The following is a 19,237-nucleotide window of genomic DNA, read 5'->3' as shown; positions in this document are numbered from 1 at the left end:
TTTCGTATGGATATTTCGTTAGGATTGGACGCTTAAAGAACATATACAACAATCGAATAGAAGCATAATAACACATAGGGAAAATAACTATCGTTGATTTCAAAATGGTAGTTTATTGCGATGAACACATGGCAACAATTACATCACTCTGTTAGCAAATGGAATTGAATGAAACATTTCCCAACTTTGCGATGACGTCGGAGACAAACACGCCTAATAGGTTTACTGTTCTCTCGTCATGGAAATTGACGCCATGCTAGCAAACAAACGACTCCAAAAATAACGTTTTCCTATTTCTAAATTAAATCCTACTTTGTATATAATAAACCCAGTTTAGTGTTTTACAAATCAATATAACCATCCCTCAGATATTGCTCGATGTCATCACGCAAACCGCCTGGAGCGTAGGGGTCGGTAGGATCATTGTAACGTATATACCCAAAACCATCGACATCAAGGATGATGCGCTCACTGAATGTCCACCGAATGTCATCATTGTGAAACGGGTCCCAGAATAAGCTTGTACTGACCCCTAGGGATTCGTCAGCAGACGCACAGTTGTCCTGGAAACAGTGGAAGTTGAAGAATATAAAATAAATGGTCAATATCTCAGCAACAAATTGCAACTATTGTAATGTAACTGTCTCAAAAACATTTTACAGACAATGTTGAGAAAAACAATTCGCAATTATGTGCCGTTAGAAAGAATCTTTCTGTGATCAACGATGTATCAACATATTTAAAATACACATGGTTACCTTCAAATATGACCATATGTCAGTTTGCTGAACTCCATTTGCATCGCCCTTCTCAAAGATTTCGAAGTTGGGTACAAAACCGTTACCTGGTCTGACTTCTCGTAGACAAGCTAGGATCTCGTCGTTTTCTGCTGGTTCTTGTAGATCTGCATTCGTAAAAAAACATACATACATACATACTACCATTTAAAGCAGACAAACTTCAATATGCCAGTGGTTGGGCAGTGGAAGTTGTAGCAGCCAAGAACATTCAAGTTAAATGCTATCTAATTTCATGATTTATACATATGGTTCGCCAGTCTAATACAGCCAGGTTTTAATGAAATTGCTTTTATTATTTTATTTTATATTTTTGCGTTATATTCATCATGCATGTCATTACGATGACATGTATAGATCATATACTCACTGAACTGGTTAACAGGAAAACCAAGAATGGTGAAGTTATATTGCTTAAATTCAGTTACAAGATCATTCAATTCAAGAAACTGGTGGTTTAAACCTGTTGGAATAAGAGCATCGTATTATTTTCATATGATATGATTTGAAATGAAAGAGCGCGGAAACACATCATATGCAGACAATGACTTGCCTCAGTAAGTTGCGGTAGGAACTACCAAGATTGTCCACCCTTTGTACTGGTCAAATGTAACCAGTTCTCCACTATGGAGACTCACCGCAGAGTACGCATGAAACGATGCCAATGGGTCTGCTACTTCACAGTATTTCTTCTTGCGTATCTCTTGGCCGTATGCGACGATGCCCAGCGTCAGGAGCACGAATGCCCCGAACCTAAACGCCATAGTCAACCGTCTAGAGCGAATGTGTCTATTAGTTAGTATGTTGACGAGTAAGCTTTTATGCGCAATTGTTGTCATATCGTTAATCAATGTGAAAACGTGATCTGGTGGGTTCAGATGGTGTTCTACAAGCTTCATTGATAAGGTGCGACCTACTTCGGGACGTGACGTGTGAGCCACTGATTGTCGCGACACGCGACACAAATTGGGCTGGAGCAGTTTTCGTATCGCAAATGAAAATCAAGCAGACAAACCGAAGCAATACATATTATAAACTTTCCTCGTGCATTTGTTTTCACCTTTTAAGGTCATCTGCTACACGAGCATGTTCCATGTTAGCGTAAAACGAAAATCACTTGAAAGTACTACTAAATGCTGAATGTATTCGATAAGGAATACTGAATTATTGTATAAGATGCGCATCTCCAATACACATACAGAAATTGCATCTATTGCATGAAAAATCATTGCAGTATGCCTTATTTTGCCGATGGGCTTGCCTCTGTCGTTTACATTTGAGCACCCATGCTTATAATAAGGTAAATATGACATTTAAAACTATAACAACAAGTAGTGATCAGAATGGTTCTAAGTGATTATGGTATAGCAATTCATAGCCATATATGATCACTAGATATTACAGTTTATGCATATTGCTTAGGTCATATGACTTTATATGGTCATGTGATTGGTTAGGCATATCTTTTGACAACTACCATCATTTTATCACTGTTTGCATGCCTATATCTGCAGCAGCACTAAATATATTACAGCTATGTATATTAATGAAGTCACATGGTCATGTGAAATGTTACTCACACCACTTGATAAACGCCTTCACTATAGCACGGGTTGCATGTCACAGTCTGTAGCAATGACCATTACATTACAGCTATGTATATTAATTAGGTCACATGATCATATATGAACAGATAATATGTTAGTTATATTATTTATCCGATGCTATTACCATAGCAATGCTTTAATATCAGCAGCAGTGTCTAATATAATAACAATCCGGTCACGTCATATTTAAACCACATATCTTATAAATTATCCTCAGTACAGCAGCGATTACATACCCATAACTGAAGCAGTGTGCAGCAGTGATTACATATCCATAACTGCAGCAGTATACAGCAGTGATTACATATCCATAACTTCAGCAGTGTACAATAGCGATTACATATCCATAACTGCAGCAGTGTACATCAGCGATTACATATCCATAACTGCAGCAGTGTGTAGCAGCGATTACATAGTCATAACTGCAGCAGTATACAGCAGCGAGTACATATCCATAACAGTAGCAGTGTACAGCAACAATTACATATCCATAACTGCAACAGTGTACAGCAGCGATTACATATCCATAACTGCAGCTGTGTACATCAGCGATTACATATCCATAACTGAAGTAGTGCACATCAGCGATTACATATCCATAACTGCAGCAGTGTACAGCAACGATTACATATCCATAACTGCAGCAGTGCACAGCAGCGATTACATATCCATAACTGCAGCAGTGTGCACCAGCGATTACATATCCATAACTGCAGCAGTGTACAGCAGTGATTACATATCCATAACTGCAGCAGTATACAGCAGTGATTACATATCCATAACTTCAGCAGTGTACAACAGCGATTACATCTACATAACTGCAACAGTGTACAGCAGCGATTACATATCCATAACTGCAGCTGTGTACATCAGCGATTACATATCCATAACTGAAGTAGTGCACATCAGCGATTACATATCCATAACTGCAGCAGTGTACAGCAACGATTACATATACATAACTGCAGCAGTGCATAGCAGCGATTACATATCAATAACTTCAGCAGTGTACAACAGCGATTACATATCCATAACTGCAGCAGTGTGCAGAAGCCATTACATATCCATAACTGCAGCAGTGTACATCAGCGATTACATATTTATCACTGCAGCAGTGTACAGCAGCGATTACATATCCATAACTACAGCAGTGTACAGCAACAATTACATATCCATAACTGCAGCAGTGTGCAGCAGCGATTACATATCCATAACTGCAGCAGTGTACATCAGCGATTACATATCCATAACTTCAGCAGTGTACAGCAGCGATTACATATCCATAACTGCAGCAGTGTACAGCAGCGATTATATATCCATAACTGCAGCAGTGTACAACAGCGATTCCATAGTCATAACTGCAGCAGTGTACAGCAGCGAGTACATATCCACAACAGCAGCAGCGTACAGCAACAATTACATATCCATAACTGCAGCAGTGTATAGCAGCGATTACATATCCATACTGCATCAGTGTACAGCAGCGATTACATATCCATAACTGCAGCAGTGTGTAGCAGCGATTACATATCCATAACTGCAGCAGTGTGCAGCAGCGATTACATATCCATAACTGCAGCAGTATACAGCAGCGATGACATATCCATAACAGCAGCAGCGTACAACAGCGATTACATATCCATATCTGCAGCAGCGTACAACAGCGATTACATATCCATAACTGCAGCAGTGTGCAGCAGCGATTAAATATCTATAACTGCAGCAGTGTACAACAGCGATTACATATCCGTATATGCAACAGTGTACAACAGCGATTACATATCCATAACAGCAGCAGCGTACAGCAATAATTACATATCCATAACTGCAGCAGTGTACATCAGCGATTACATATCCATAACTGCAGCAGTGTACATCAGCGATTACATATTCATAACTGCAGCAGTGTACAACAGCGATTCCATAGTCATAACTGCAGCAGTGTGCAGCAGCGAGTACATATCCATAACTGCAGCAGTGCAGTGTGCAGCAGCGATTACATATCCATAACTGCAGCAGTGTACAGCAGCGATTACATATCCATACTGCAGCAGTGTACAGCAGCGATTACATATCCATAACTGCAGCAGTGTGTAGCAGCGATTACATAGTCATAACTGCAGCAGTATACAGCAGCGAGTACATATCCATAACAGTAGCAGTGTACAGCAACAATTACATTTCCATAACTGCAACAGTGTACAGCAGCGATTACATATCCATAACTGCAGCTGTGTACATCAGCGATTACATATCCATAATTGAAGTAGTGCACATCAGCGATTACATATTCATAACTGCAGCAGTGTACAGCAACGATTACATATCCATAACTGCAGCAGTGCACAGCAGCGATTACATATCCAAAACTGCGGCAGTGTGCGCCAGCGATTACATATCCATAACTGCAGCAGTGTACAGCAGTGATTACATATCCATAACTGCAGCAGTATACAGCAGTGATTACATATCCATAACTTCAGCAGTGTACAACAGCGATTACATCTACATAACTGCAACAGTGTACAGCAGCGATTACATATCCATAACTGCAGCTGTGTACATCAGCGATTACATATCCATAACTGAAGTAGTGTGCAGAAGCCATTACATATCCATAACTGCAGCAGTGTACATCAGCGATTACATATTTATAACTGCAGCAGTGTACAGCAACGATTACATATCCATAACTACAGCAGTGTATAGCAACAATTACATATCCATAACTGCAGCAGTGTGCAGCAGCGATTACATATCCATAACTGCAGCAGTGTACATCAGCGATTACATATCCATAACTTCAGCAGTGTACAGCAGCGATTACATATCCATAACTGCAGCATTGTACAGCAGCGATTATATATCCATAACTGCAGCAGTGTACAACAGCGATTCCATAGTCATAACTGCAGCAGTGTACAGCAGCGAGTACATATCCACAACAGCAGCAGCGTACAGCAACAATTACATATCCATAACTGCAGCAGTGTATAGCAGCGATTACATATCCATACTGCATCAGTGTACAGCAGCGATTACATAGTCATAACTGCAGCAGTATACAGCAGCGAGTACATATCCATAACAGTAGCAGTGTACAGCAACAATTACATATCCATAACTGCAACAGTGTACAGCAGCGATTACATATCCATAACTGCAGCTGTGTACATCAGCGATTAGATATCCATAACTGAAGTAGTGCACATCAGCGATTACATATCCATAACTGCAGCAGTGTACAGCAACGATTACATATCCATAACTGCAGCAGTGCACAGCAGCGATTACATATCAATAACTGCAGCAGTGTACAACAGCAATTACATATCCATAACTGCAACAGTGTACAGCAGCGATTACATATTTATCACTGCAGAAGTGTGCAGCAGCGATTACATATCCATGACTGCAGCAGTGTGCAGCAGCGTTTATATATACATATCTGCAGCAGTGTACAACAGCGATTACATATCCATAACTGCAGCAGTGTACAGCAGGGATTACATATCCATAACTGCAGCAGTGTACAGCAGCGATTACATATCCATAACTGCAGCAGTGTACAGCAGCGATTACATATCCATAACTGCAGCAGTGTACATCAGCGATTACATATCCATAACTGCAGCAGTGTACAGCAGCGATTACATATCCATAACTGCAGCAGTGTACAGCAGCGATTACATATCCATAACTGAAGCAATGTGCAACAGCGACTACATATCCATAACTGTAGCAGTGTGCAGCAGCGATTACATATCCATAACTGGAGCAGTGTACAGCAGCGATTACATATCCATAACTGCAGCAGTGTACAGCAGCGATTACATATCCATAACTGCAGCAGTGTACAGCAGCGATTACATATCCATAACTGCAGCAGTGTGTAGCAGCGATTACATATCCATAACTGCAGCAGTGTACAGCAGCAATTACATATCCATAACTGCAGCAGTGCAGTATGCAGCAGCGATTACATATCCATAACTGCAGCAGTGTGCAGCAGCGTTTATATATCCTTAACTGCAGCAGTGTACATCAGCGATTACATATCCATAACTGCAGCAGTGTACAGCAGCGATTACATATCCATAACTGCAGCAGTGTACATCAGCGATTACATATCAATAACGTCAGCAGTGTACAACAGCGATTACATATCCATAACTGCAGCAGTGTGCAGAAGCCATTACATATCCATAACTGCAGCAGTGTACATCAGAGATTACATATTTATCACTGCAGCAGTGTACAGCAGCGATTACATATCCATAACTGCAGCAGTGTACAGCAGCGATTATATATCCATAACTGCAGCAGTGTACAACAGCGATTCCATAGTCATAACTGCAGCAGTGTACAGCAGCGAGTACATATCCACAACAGCAGCAGCGTACAGCAACAATTACATATCCATAACTGCAGCAGTGTACAGCAGCGATTACATATCCATACTGCAGCAGTGTACAGCAGCGATTACAAATCCATAACTGCAGCAGTGTGTAGCAGCGATTACATAGTCATAACTGCAGCAGTATACAGCAGCGAGTACATATCCATAACAGTAGCAGTGTACAGCAACAATTACATATCCATAACTGCAACAGTGTACAGCAGCGATTACATATCCATAACTGCAGCTGTGTACATCAGCGATTACATATCCATAACTGAAGTAGTGCACATCAGCGATTACATATCCATAACTGCAGCAGTGTACAGCAACGATTACATATCCATAACTGCAGCAGTGCACAGCAGCGATTACATATCAATAACTGCAGCAATGTACAACAGCAATTACATATCCATAACTGCAGCAGTGTACAGCAGCGATTACATATTTATCACTGCAGCAGTGTGCAGCAGCGATTACATATCCATGACTGCAGCAGTGTGCAACAGCGTTAATATATACATATCTGCAGCAGTGTACAACAGCGATTACATATCCATAACTGCAGCAGTGTACAGCAGGGATTACATATCCATAACTGCAGCAGTGTACAGCAGCGATTACATATCCATAACTGCAGCAGTGTGCAGCAGCGATTACATATCCATAACTGCAGCAGTGTACATCAGCGATTACATATCCATAACTGCAGCAGTGTACAGCAGCGATTACATATCCATAACTGCAGCAGTGTATAGCAGCGATTACATATCCATAACTGAAGCAGTGCAGTGTGCAGCAGCGATTACATATCCATAACTGCAGCAGTGTGCAGCAGCGTTTATATATCCTTAACTGCAGCAGTGTACATTAGCGATTACATATCCATAACTGCAACAGTGTACAGCAGCGATTACATATCCATAACTGCAGCAGTGTACATCAGCGATTACATATCCATAACTGCAGCTGTGTACATCAGAGATTACATATCCATAACTGAAGTAGTGCACATCAGCGATTACATATCCATAACTGCAGCAGTGTACAGCAACGATTACATATCCATAACAGCAGCTGTGCATAGCAGCGATTACATATCCATAACTGCAGCTGTGTACATCAGCGATTACATATCCATAACTGAAGTAGTGCACATCAGCGATTACATATCCATAACTGCAGCAGTGTACAGCAACGATTACATATCCATAACTGCAGCAGTGCACAGCAGCGATTACATATCAATAACTGCAGCAATGTACAACAGCAATTACATATCCATAACTGCAGCAGTGTACAGCAGCGATTACATATTTATCACTGCAGCAGTGTGCAGCAGCGATTACATATCCATGACTGCAGCAGTGTGCAACAGCGTTTATATATACATATCTGCAGCAGTGTACAACAGCGATTACATATCCATAACTGCAGCAGTGTACAGCAGGGATTACATATCCATAACTGCAGCAGTGTACAGCAGCGATTACATATCCATAACTGCAGCAGTGTGCAGCAGCGATTACATATCCATAACTGCAGCAGTGTACATCAGCGATTACATATCCATAACTGCAGCAGTGTACAGCAGCGATTACATATCCATAACTGCAGCAGTGTATAGCAGCGATTACATATCCATAACTGAAGCAGTGCAGTGTGCAGCAGCGATTACATATCCATAACTGCAGCAGTGTGCAGCAGCGTTTATATATCCTTAACTGCAGCAGTGTACATTAGCGATTACATATCCATAACTGCAACAGTGTACAGCAGCGATTACATATCCATAACTGCAGCAGTGTACATCAGCGATTACATATCCATAACTGCAGCTGTGTACATCAGAGATTACATATCCATAACTGAAGTAGTGCACATCAGCGATTACATATCCATAACTGCAGCAGTGTACAGCAACGATTACATATCCATAACAGCAGCTGTGCATAGCAGCGATTACATATCAATAACGTCAGCAGTGTACAACAGCGATTACATATCCATAACTGCAACAGTGTGCATAAGCCATTACATATCCATAACTGCAGCAGTGTACATCAGCGATTACATATTTATCACTGCAGCAGTGTACAGCAGCGATTACATATCCATAACTGCAGCAGTGTACAGCAACAATTACATATCCATAACTGCAGCAGTGTGCAGCAGCGATTACATATCCATAACTGCAGCAGTGTACATCAGCGATTACATATCCACAACTTCAGCAGTGTACAGCAGCGATTACATATCCATAACTGCAGCAGTGTACAGCAGCGATTATATATGCATAACTGCAGCAGTGTACAACAGCGATTCCATAGTCATAACTGCAGCAGTGTACTGCAGCGAGTACATATCCACAACAGCAGCAGCGGACAGCAACAATTACATATCCATAACTGCAGCAGTGTACAGCAGCGATTACATATCCATAACTTCAGCAGTGTACAGCAGCGATTACATATCCATAACTGCAGCAGTGTACAGCAGCGATTATATATCCATTACTGCAGCAGTGTACAACAGCGATTCCATAGTCATAACTGCAGTGTACAGCAGCGAGTACATATCCACAACAGCAGCAGCGTACAGCAACAATTACATATCCATAACTGCAGCAGTGTACAGCAGCGATTACATATCCATACTGCAGCAGTGTACAGCAGCGATTACATATCCATAACTGCAGCAGTGTGTAGCAGCGATTACATATCCATAACTGCAGCAGTGTACAGCAACGATTACATATCCATAACTGCAGCAGTGCACAGCAGCGATTACATATCAATAACTGCAGCAATGTACAACAGCAATTACATATCCATAACTGCAGCAGTGTACAGCAGCGATTACATATTTATCACTGCAGCAGTGTGCAGCAGCGATTACATATCCATGACTGCAGCAGTGTGCAACAGCGTTTATATATACATATCTGCAGCAGTGTACAACAGCGATTACATATCCATAACTGCAGCAGTGTACAGCAGGGATTACATATCCATATCTGCAGCAGTGTACAGCAGCGATTACATATCCATAACTGCAGCAGTGTACAGCAGCGATTACATATCCATAACTGCAGCAGTGTACATCAGCGATTACATATCCATAACTGCAGCAGTGTACAGCAGCGATTACATATCCATAACTGCAGCAGTGTACAGCAGCGATTACATATCCATAACTGAAGCAGTGTACATCAGCGATTACATATCCACAACTTCAGCAGTGTACAGCAGCGATTACATATCCATAACTGCAGCAGTGTACAGAAGCGATTATATATGCATAACTGCAGCAGTGTACAACAGCGATTCCATAGTCATAACTGCAGCAGTGTACAGCAGCGAGTACATATCCACAACAGCAGCAGCGGACAGCAACAATTACATATCCATAACTGCAGCAGTGTACAGCAGCGATTACATATCCATACTGCAGCAGTGTACAGCAGCGATTACATATCCATAACTGCAGCAGTGTGTAGCAGCGATTACATAGTCATAACTGCAGCAGTATACAGCAGCGAGTACATATCCATAACAGTAGCAGTGTACAGCAACAATTACATATCCATAACTGCAACAGTGTACATCAGCGATTACATATCCATAACTGCAGCTGTGTACATCAGCGATTACATATCCATAACTGAAGTAGTGCACATCAGCGATTACATATCCATAACTGCAGCAGTGTACAGCAACGATTACATATCCATAACTGCAGCAGTGTACAGCAGCGATTACATATCAATAACTGCAGCAATGTACAACAGCAATTACATATCCATAACTGCAGCAGTGTACAGCAGCGATTACATATTTATCACTGCAGCAGTGTGCAGCAGCGATTACATATCCATGACTGCGGCAGTGTGCAGCAGCGTTTATATATACAAATCTGCAGCAGTGTACAACAGCGATTACATATCCATAACTGCAGCAGTGTACAGCAGGGATTACATATCCATAACTGCAGCAGTGTACAGCAGCGATTACATATCCATAACTGCAGCAGTGTACAGCAGCGATTACATATCCATAACTGCAGCAGTGTACATCAGCGATTACATATCCATAACTGCAGCAGTGTACAGCAGCGATTACATATCCATAACTGAAGCAGTGTGCAGCAGCGACTACATATCCATAACTGTAGCAGTGTGCAGCAGCGATTACATATCCATAACTGGAGCAGTGTACAGCAGCGATTACATATCCATAACTGCAGCAGTGTACAGCAGCGATTACATATCCATAACTGCAGCAGTGTACAGCAGCGATTACATATCCATAACTGCAGCAGTGTGTAGCAGCGATTACATATCCATAACTGCAGCAGTGTACAGCAACGATTACATATCCATAACTGCAGCAGTGCACAGCAGCGATTACATATCAATAACTGCAGCAATGTACAACAGCAATTACATATCCATAACTGCAGCAGTGTACAGCAGCGATTACATATTTATCACTGCAGCAGTGTGCAGCAGCGATTACATATCCATGACTGCAGCAGTGTGCAACAGCGTTTATATATACATATCTGCAGCAGTGTACAACAGCGATTACATATCCATAACTGCAGCAGTGTACAGCAGGGATTACATATCCATATCTGCAGCAGTGTACAGCAGCGATTACATATCCATAACTGCAGCAGTGTACAGCAGCGATTACATATCCATAACTGCAGCAGTGTACATCAGCGATTACATATCCATAACTGCAGCAGTGTACAGCAGCGATTACATATCCATAACTGCAGCAGTGTACAGCAGCGATTACATATCCATAACTGAAGCAGTGTACATCAGCGATTACATATCCACAACTTCAGCAGTGTACAGCAGCGATTACATATCCATAACTGCAGCAGTGTACAGAAGCGATTATATATGCATAACTGCAGCAGTGTACAACAGCGATTCCATAGTCATAACTGCAGCAGTGTACAGCAGCGAGTACATATCCACAACAGCAGTAGCGGACAGCAACAATTACATATCCATAACTGCAGCAGTGTACAGCAGCGATTACATATCCATACTGCAGCAGTGTACAGCAGCGATTACATATCCATAACTGCAGCAGTGTGTAGCAGCGATTACATAGTCATAACTGCAGCAGTATACAGCAGCGAGTACATATCCATAACAGTAGCAGTGTACAGCAACAATTACATATCCATAACTGCAACAGTGTACATCAGCGATTACATATCCATAACTGCAGCTGTGTACATCAGCGATTACATATCCATAACTGAAGTAGTGCACATCAGCGATTACATATCCATAACTGCAGCAGTGTACAGCAACGATTACATATCCATAACTGCAGCAGTGTACAGCAGCGATTACATATCAATAACTGCAGCAATGTACAACAGCAATTACATATCCATAACTGCAGCAGTGTACAGCAGCGATTACATATTTATCACTGTAGCAGTGTGCAGCAGCGATTACATATCCATGACTGCGGCAGTGTGCAGCAGCGTTTATATATACAAATCTGCAGCAGTGTACAACAGCGATTACATATCCATAACTGCAGCAGTGTACAGCAGGGATTACATATCCATAACTGCAGCAGTGTACAGCAGCGATTACATATCCATAACTGCAGCAGTGTACAGCAGCGATTACATATCCATAACTGCAGCAGTGTACATCAGCGATTACATATCCATAACTGCAGCAGTGTACAGCAGCGATTACATATCCATAACTGAAGCAGTGTGCAGCAGCGACTACATATCCATAACTGTAGCAGTGTGCAGCAGCGATTACATATCCATAACTGGAGCAGTGTACAGCAGCGATTACATATCCATAACTGCAGCAGTGTACAGCAGCGATTACATATCCATAACTGCAGCAGTGTACAGCAGCGATTACATATCCATAACTGCAGCAGTGTGCAGCAGCGATTACATATCCATAACTGCAGCAGTGTACAGCAGCAATTACATATCCATAACTGCAGCAGTGCAGTGTGCAGCAGCGATTACATATCCATAACTGCAGCAGTGTGCATCAGCGTTTATATATCCTTAACTGCAGCAGTGTACATCAGCGATTACATATCCATAACTGCAGCAGTATACAGCAGAGATTACATATCCATAACTGCAGCAGTGTACAGCAGCGATTACATATCCATAACTGCAGCAGTGTACAACAGCGATTACATATCCATAGCTGCAGCAGTGTGCAGCAGCGATTACATATCCATAACTGCAGCAGTGTACAACAGCGATTACATATCCATATCTGCAGCAGCGTACAACAGCGATTACATATCCATAACTGCAGCAGTGTGCAGCAGCGTTTAAATATCCATAACTGCAGCAGTGTACAACAGCGATTACATATCCGTATATGCAACAGTGTACAACAGCGATTACATATCCATAGCTGTAGCAGCGTACAACAGCGATTACATAGTCATAACTGCAGCAGTGCACAGCAGCGATTACATAGTCATAGCTGCAGCAGTATACAGCAGCGATTACATAGTCATATCTGCAGCAGTGTACAACAGCGATTTCATATCCATAGCTGTAGCAGCGTACAGCAGCGATTAGATAGTCATAACTGTAGCAGTGTGCAGCAGCGATTACATAGTCATACCTGCAGCAGTGTGCAGCAGCGATTACATATCCATAACTGCAGCAGTGTGCACCAGCGATTACATATCCATAACTGCAGCAGTGCACAGCAGCGATTACATAGTCATAGCTGCAGCAGTATACAGCAGCGATTACATAGTCATAACTGCAGCAATGTGTGAGATATTACAATTATGCATTTTAAAGAGTTCACACAAATGTCTTAGAACTATTTTATTTTAATAAAACATTAAAGGAACGAAATACCGCATGATTTTTGAAAATGTCTAAAATGCCGACCACCTAAGGTGAACAAATTGAATGTATGGATGGTCATGTCAACACCTTATTTGCAAAATGTTTCATGAGGTTCTTACTTTATATTTTACCATGTAAAGATGCATCAAATAAGGTAGTCATTTTTAGTTTGCAAAGAAGGTTATTTAGAAAGCAACTTTAGATTATTCCTCTTCGCTAACACTGGAGTATTAGGCGACAATATAACTCCGACAGCCTTTATGATAACGGAGAAATAGCGTGCATAAAGAATATGATAATGGAATAAGAAAGTCTTATGTTAGGGGTGGTTTTAAAATATGACTGATTGAGACTGTTCTTGTTTGTGGTGCACACAAGGAGGTGCAATGGGGTACCCCATATTTTTATCTGTTGAATAGAATTATTTACCCAAAAGAGCTAACAGACTACGATATGATAATGTCTAATAAGTGTCCAGATGTATATGATTCAATCACTACGACATGACAATGTCCAGTGAGGGCCCAGATGTATATCATTCAATCACTATGGTATGATAATGTCTAATAAGTGTCCAGATGTATATGATCCAATCACTATGATATGACAATGTCCAATAAGGGCCAAGATGTATATGATTCAATCACTATGATATGATAATGTCCAATTAGGGCCCAGATGTATATGATTCAATCACTATGATATGATAATCTCCAATAAGTGTTCAGATGTATATGATTCAATCACTATGATATGATATTGTGATTTTTGATTTACGAGTATGTAAAACGAAATTACATTAACGGATGTAACTGATAACTTTTCCAATGAAATCCTTAGCACCACGTTGGCAGGCCAGTCACACTGATTCTCACCACAAGAGGTTACGGTCCCCCCTGCCAAATGCTAAGTACAACTGAAACTAATATCTACATATTTACATGAAAAATTGTCCACCTGTGCGGATCTGTTTGTGCAGGAGTTTTACGACCGTATGTCCTTACTGACGTCAACCGAACTTGTTTTGTGGGAAGTTGGCACCCAAGGCTCACAGGTGCTACACCTTGCCCAAGGGTGACCTGGAGGTAGTTGTGGCAAAGGGTAACCTCATTCTCCCACGTCCATAGACTCCACAACCGGATGTAGTTTAAAATCTTGCCCAGGACACATATATACATATTTAAAGGGGAGCAGAGGTGTGGCTTTTGACACTCTGTACATGAAATCTGAGATCTATGAATGAGCTCTGTCGATAAAAGCAACTTGTATGTGCTGTGAAATGCCCTAAATATCAGGTATAAAACGGGCTGTGAAGCAGACGACAACGTCCGCTTTTCCTGGCGTCATTTCGCCTCTAGAGAGCCAGTCAAATGACGTCATCAGTGAACACTGATAATTGAACCCATTCATGCTAGTACGTCAATCCCATAGAAATACTACTATGAAAGACCTTGTTAACTGACTACTTAAAAGTTGAAACATGGCGAGGTGTTGTGTTATGAATACCATAACGATTGATATTATGTTTCTCGAAATCCCAAATAAAAAATCACGTTGTTGGTTGCGAGAAATCGGTGGAAGAACTAACCTGAAAGTGAAGACAGTGCAGCGTTCTGGCTATAGTAAACAGTGAGTGAATAAATATTGTACGAGTTAAAACTAAATGAGAAATATGCTAATATCACTTGAACCACAGTATTCATTTTGCCCAACTTCCCACTTTTTAAACGATCGCTTAATTTCCGACCGCACTGTATTTTCCGACCGGAAAACTACCACATATTTACCCTTTTTTTTTCTCTCGCTCGCTTATTGAAAACACCGACCGCTCGCCCAAACACTGGCCACCGGCACAGGAGTAGTCGAAATGTTTGGGGATATACAAAGAAAATTCTGAACGGCTCTTCAAATCTATACCACTCTGTATCGTTCGCGAACAACTTCATCTGTGTCAAATATTAGAGCCGGTACAATATTGTAAACAAATGCCATGATATCTCAGTCATATCGCTATTGTATACACTACCTTTTTTATTCTGGTTTGCACAAACGTTGAATAGCCGTCAAACATTCAAATATATTTAGTTTTTAACTATCTAAAATTATATGCACGCAATTTGACCCTTTGACCTAGATTTGATTGGGATGGAATATTTTATTTTAAACAATATTCTGACGTTACTTACTGCCCCAAAAATGTTTCAACACAATTGCGGTATGACTGTCCGATTTACAAGTGCATCGGGTAATAAATTAATAACCATTCTCATCAATCGCTAGCTTAGGAGAGAGTAGGAAATCAAACAGCCGCAGGTCGCCTGCTTTTTATGCATAGATTTCATGACGCAGTCTGACAGCGGTCGGGTACGAAAAGCTCGCACAGCAATTCACACTTATTGTCAAGACAATGAATGAACAGAAAGGACTGGGAAATTAAAAAAAATTACATTTCCACAAAGTTAAATAAATCTGGCTGCATCAAAAGCTTGGAAACTAGTTATAATATTTTGAAAAAGACTGAGTGATCAACGACATCATTTTGGGATGCAATTGACGAACTTTAAGTACATCAAGTGTGTGTTGACAGAAGTTTGACCCCCAAGTCACGCACTGAACAGGCGCGTTACCTTAGCAATCTTTTTCTTTCATGCTCCGCGCGTCGATCTTGTAAAAATGTTATTAGTTCTAACGGTGCTGTACGCAAACTTGTATATTTTGAGGTCGTTTACTTAGTGCGCTGCTTTTCTAATTACGCAAATTTGTTTACAATGTTGTACCGGCTCTAAAAATTTCAACATTGTAATACTGTATATCGATTTCATAATAATTACGCAAAGTCAGTTATTTAATATTGGACACAGGTGAAGTTTCGTCCGCGAACGATTCAATGTGGTATAGATTTGAAGAGTAGTTCGGAATTTAAAAATAGTTAGTACCCGCTGTATCCCCAAACTGTATCACTCAAAACCACTATTTCGATCACTCCTGTGCAAGTGACCAGTGTTTGGGCGATCGGTCGGTGTTTTCAATGGGTCGGTGAGAGACAAATTACGATAAAAATGCGGTCGTTTTCCGGTCGGAAAATACAGTGAGGTCGGAAATTAAGCGATAAGCGGTCGATTAAAAGTGGGAAGTTGGGCGAAATGATTACTGTAGTTCAAGTGATATTAGCGTATTTCTAATTTAGTTTTTAACTCAAACAATATTTTTTTACTCACTGTTTACTATAGCTAGAGCGCTGTACGTGTCTTCATTTTCAGGTTAGTTCTTCTGCCGATTTCTCGCAACCAACAATGTGATTTTTATTGGAATTTCGAGAAACATAACATGGATCGTTATGGCATTCATACGCACATTTCGCCATGTTTCAACTTTTAAGTAGTCAGTTAACAAGGTCTTTCATAGTAGCATTTCTATGGGATTGACGTACTAGCATGAATGGGTTCAATTATCGGTGTTCACTGATGACGTCATTTGACTGGCCCTCTAGAGGCGAAATGGCGCCAGGAAAAGCGGACGTTTGTCGTCTGCTTCACAGCCCGTTTTATACCCGATATTTAGGGCATTTCGCAGCACATACAAGTTGTTTTTATCGACAGAATTCATTCATAGATCTCAAATTTCATGTACAGAGTGTCAAAAGCCACACCTCTGCTCCCCTTTAAATAAACGTAAACGCTGCCTTTAATAGGTAATACCTCAAACGTGAGGCCGAGTTGGTGCAAGGCTTTTATGACCGTATGCCCTTACTGACGTTCACCAAACTTATTATGTGGGAAGTTGGCACCCAAGGCTGACAGGTACTACACCTTGCCCAAGGGTGACCTGGAGGTAGTTGCGGCAAAGGGTAAACTCATTCTCCCGAGTACAAAAACTCCGCAACCGGATGCAATTTTAACGTCGTACCCAGGACCTAAAAATATGTTTTAAAGCTGAAAACCGACACTTCTAAGTCGTGAGGCCAAAACCTGTAAAAATCCGGGGAGCGCTGAAAAGCACTGCGTTCACCCGCGCGTTCAGTGTGTTGAGGAAAATGACAAGCCAAGAGGGTGGCAATTCAGTGTTTGTGTGTGTAGACTGATATCCACCATGAAAACAAAATCCTCTGACACGACTAATGTCACGAAACCAGGGAGTACCACAACAATTACCAAAGCGGATAAAAGAAGACCAGATATGACTCAATAGGGCAAAGGCCCTAAACAGCGAAGTGGACAAGTAAAACCTAGGTTTACAGATGAATTTGAAGTGCATCATTCTGAATGTCACATAACACACCGTCCACTGCCCAAAATGTTTCGAATTTAGGTAGCTGATTTTTAAAACGGTGATATTCATATTCCGTTTTGATCCTCAAAATAAGTCTCGTTTTGAAAATTTCTAGAGAATCACTGACACCTTTTTGTTGCCTCTTGTTTCGACGACTGGTGTGAATTGCAGCTTTCACCATGCTTGTTAATAGCAAAACATTTGTTGTGCCTGTCGGGAAAGAAAACCCTTGGAACGACGCGGTGGCAGAATTAAAAACCACCAGAATGGCATACGAAAGCCTGTTTGAAGCAGAACAGACGTGATTATTTTAAATGTATGTAATAGATCGTTATTAGATGGGCATTCTATAAAGATGTGTACAAGTGTATCCACCTCGCCACAAAAAATACACTTATCCGAGCTTGATAACCGAGCTTTGAAAAGGAAACTATTAGTTGCAAAGGCGCCATGGGATATGCGCCACTGCATATATCCGTCATACGTCGTAATTGGTGTTGCATAACAGTCCTGAAATTTGGGTTTAGTTGTTTCAGGCAGACTAAGTATGTCGCACCATACGTTTCTTGGTTGTTGTTGACGACCACTAGTACTGAGAACTTCAATTAAATATTTATATATTGCGCCTTTTTCAAGTTTATAAAGCGCTAGATTCAGCTCATCAGAAACGTGTAGCTGAAAACTGAGATGAGAGAGAGCATAAACACGATTGTTTTTTCGTTTGAAATAATTGTTCACAGTATCCTTCCATTTGGTAGGCATGGAATCATGGATATCCTTGAGACTGAGCTGCAGCATGCGTTCAGAATGTATATTTACTCTATCTGAGATGTTTGAAGCTTCTAACCACGTTTGATTTGTTTCATGGACCAGATCACAGACTTTGGTTATACCCGCGTCCACAAAGTGACGGAGTGCAAAAGGTTCCTTTCTAATAGGATGGTTAATAAATGCATTGTGAAAAAGTGGTTCATTATAAATATCAATCGGATTATTGTCATTAAATTTACGCACCTTATCTACAGACTTCCAGCATTGAAGGAGTTCACGATAGAATGGTGGTATGCTCTCCAGTTTTAAAGGAAGGCTTTTCGTGGTGCACAACAGCTGCCTAGTGTAAGACATTTTGCTTGCTTGGATGAAGAAGTAGTCAGTGAACTTAAAGCAAAAATGATCAGTATTGCCATAAAGATATCTTTGAATATAATTAAGTCGCGTGGCGCTGATACGTGTGGGGGAGATGGGTAACATTTTGTCCCCCCTTTTCCAGA

The 19,237-nt window shown here is 41.0% G+C and overlaps 1 protein-coding gene across 1 annotated transcript; it reads right to left on the bottom strand.

Annotated features, from left to right (window-relative positions):
• Nucleotides 1-341: 341 nt before the first annotated feature.
• On the bottom strand, nucleotides 342-1,561 carry LOC102804932 (glutathione peroxidase 3-like). Its single transcript, XM_006817170.3, has 4 exons — nucleotides 1,432-1,561; nucleotides 1,168-1,260; nucleotides 759-904; nucleotides 342-563 (listed from the first exon to the last, which is right to left on the bottom strand). Exons 1-4 carry the CDS (start codon nucleotides 1,559-1,561, stop codon nucleotides 342-344), a joined length of 591 nt encoding a protein of 196 aa, XP_006817233.1.
• Nucleotides 1,562-19,237: the final 17,676 nt, after the last annotated feature.

The sequence above is a fragment of the Saccoglossus kowalevskii genome, chromosome 7, assembly GCF_978046115.1.
Source record: "Saccoglossus kowalevskii chromosome 7, keSacKowa6.1, whole genome shotgun sequence".
Taxonomy (NCBI): Eukaryota; Metazoa; Hemichordata; class Enteropneusta; family Harrimaniidae; genus Saccoglossus; species Saccoglossus kowalevskii.
This window is presented reverse-complemented; position numbering and strand designations above follow the sequence as displayed.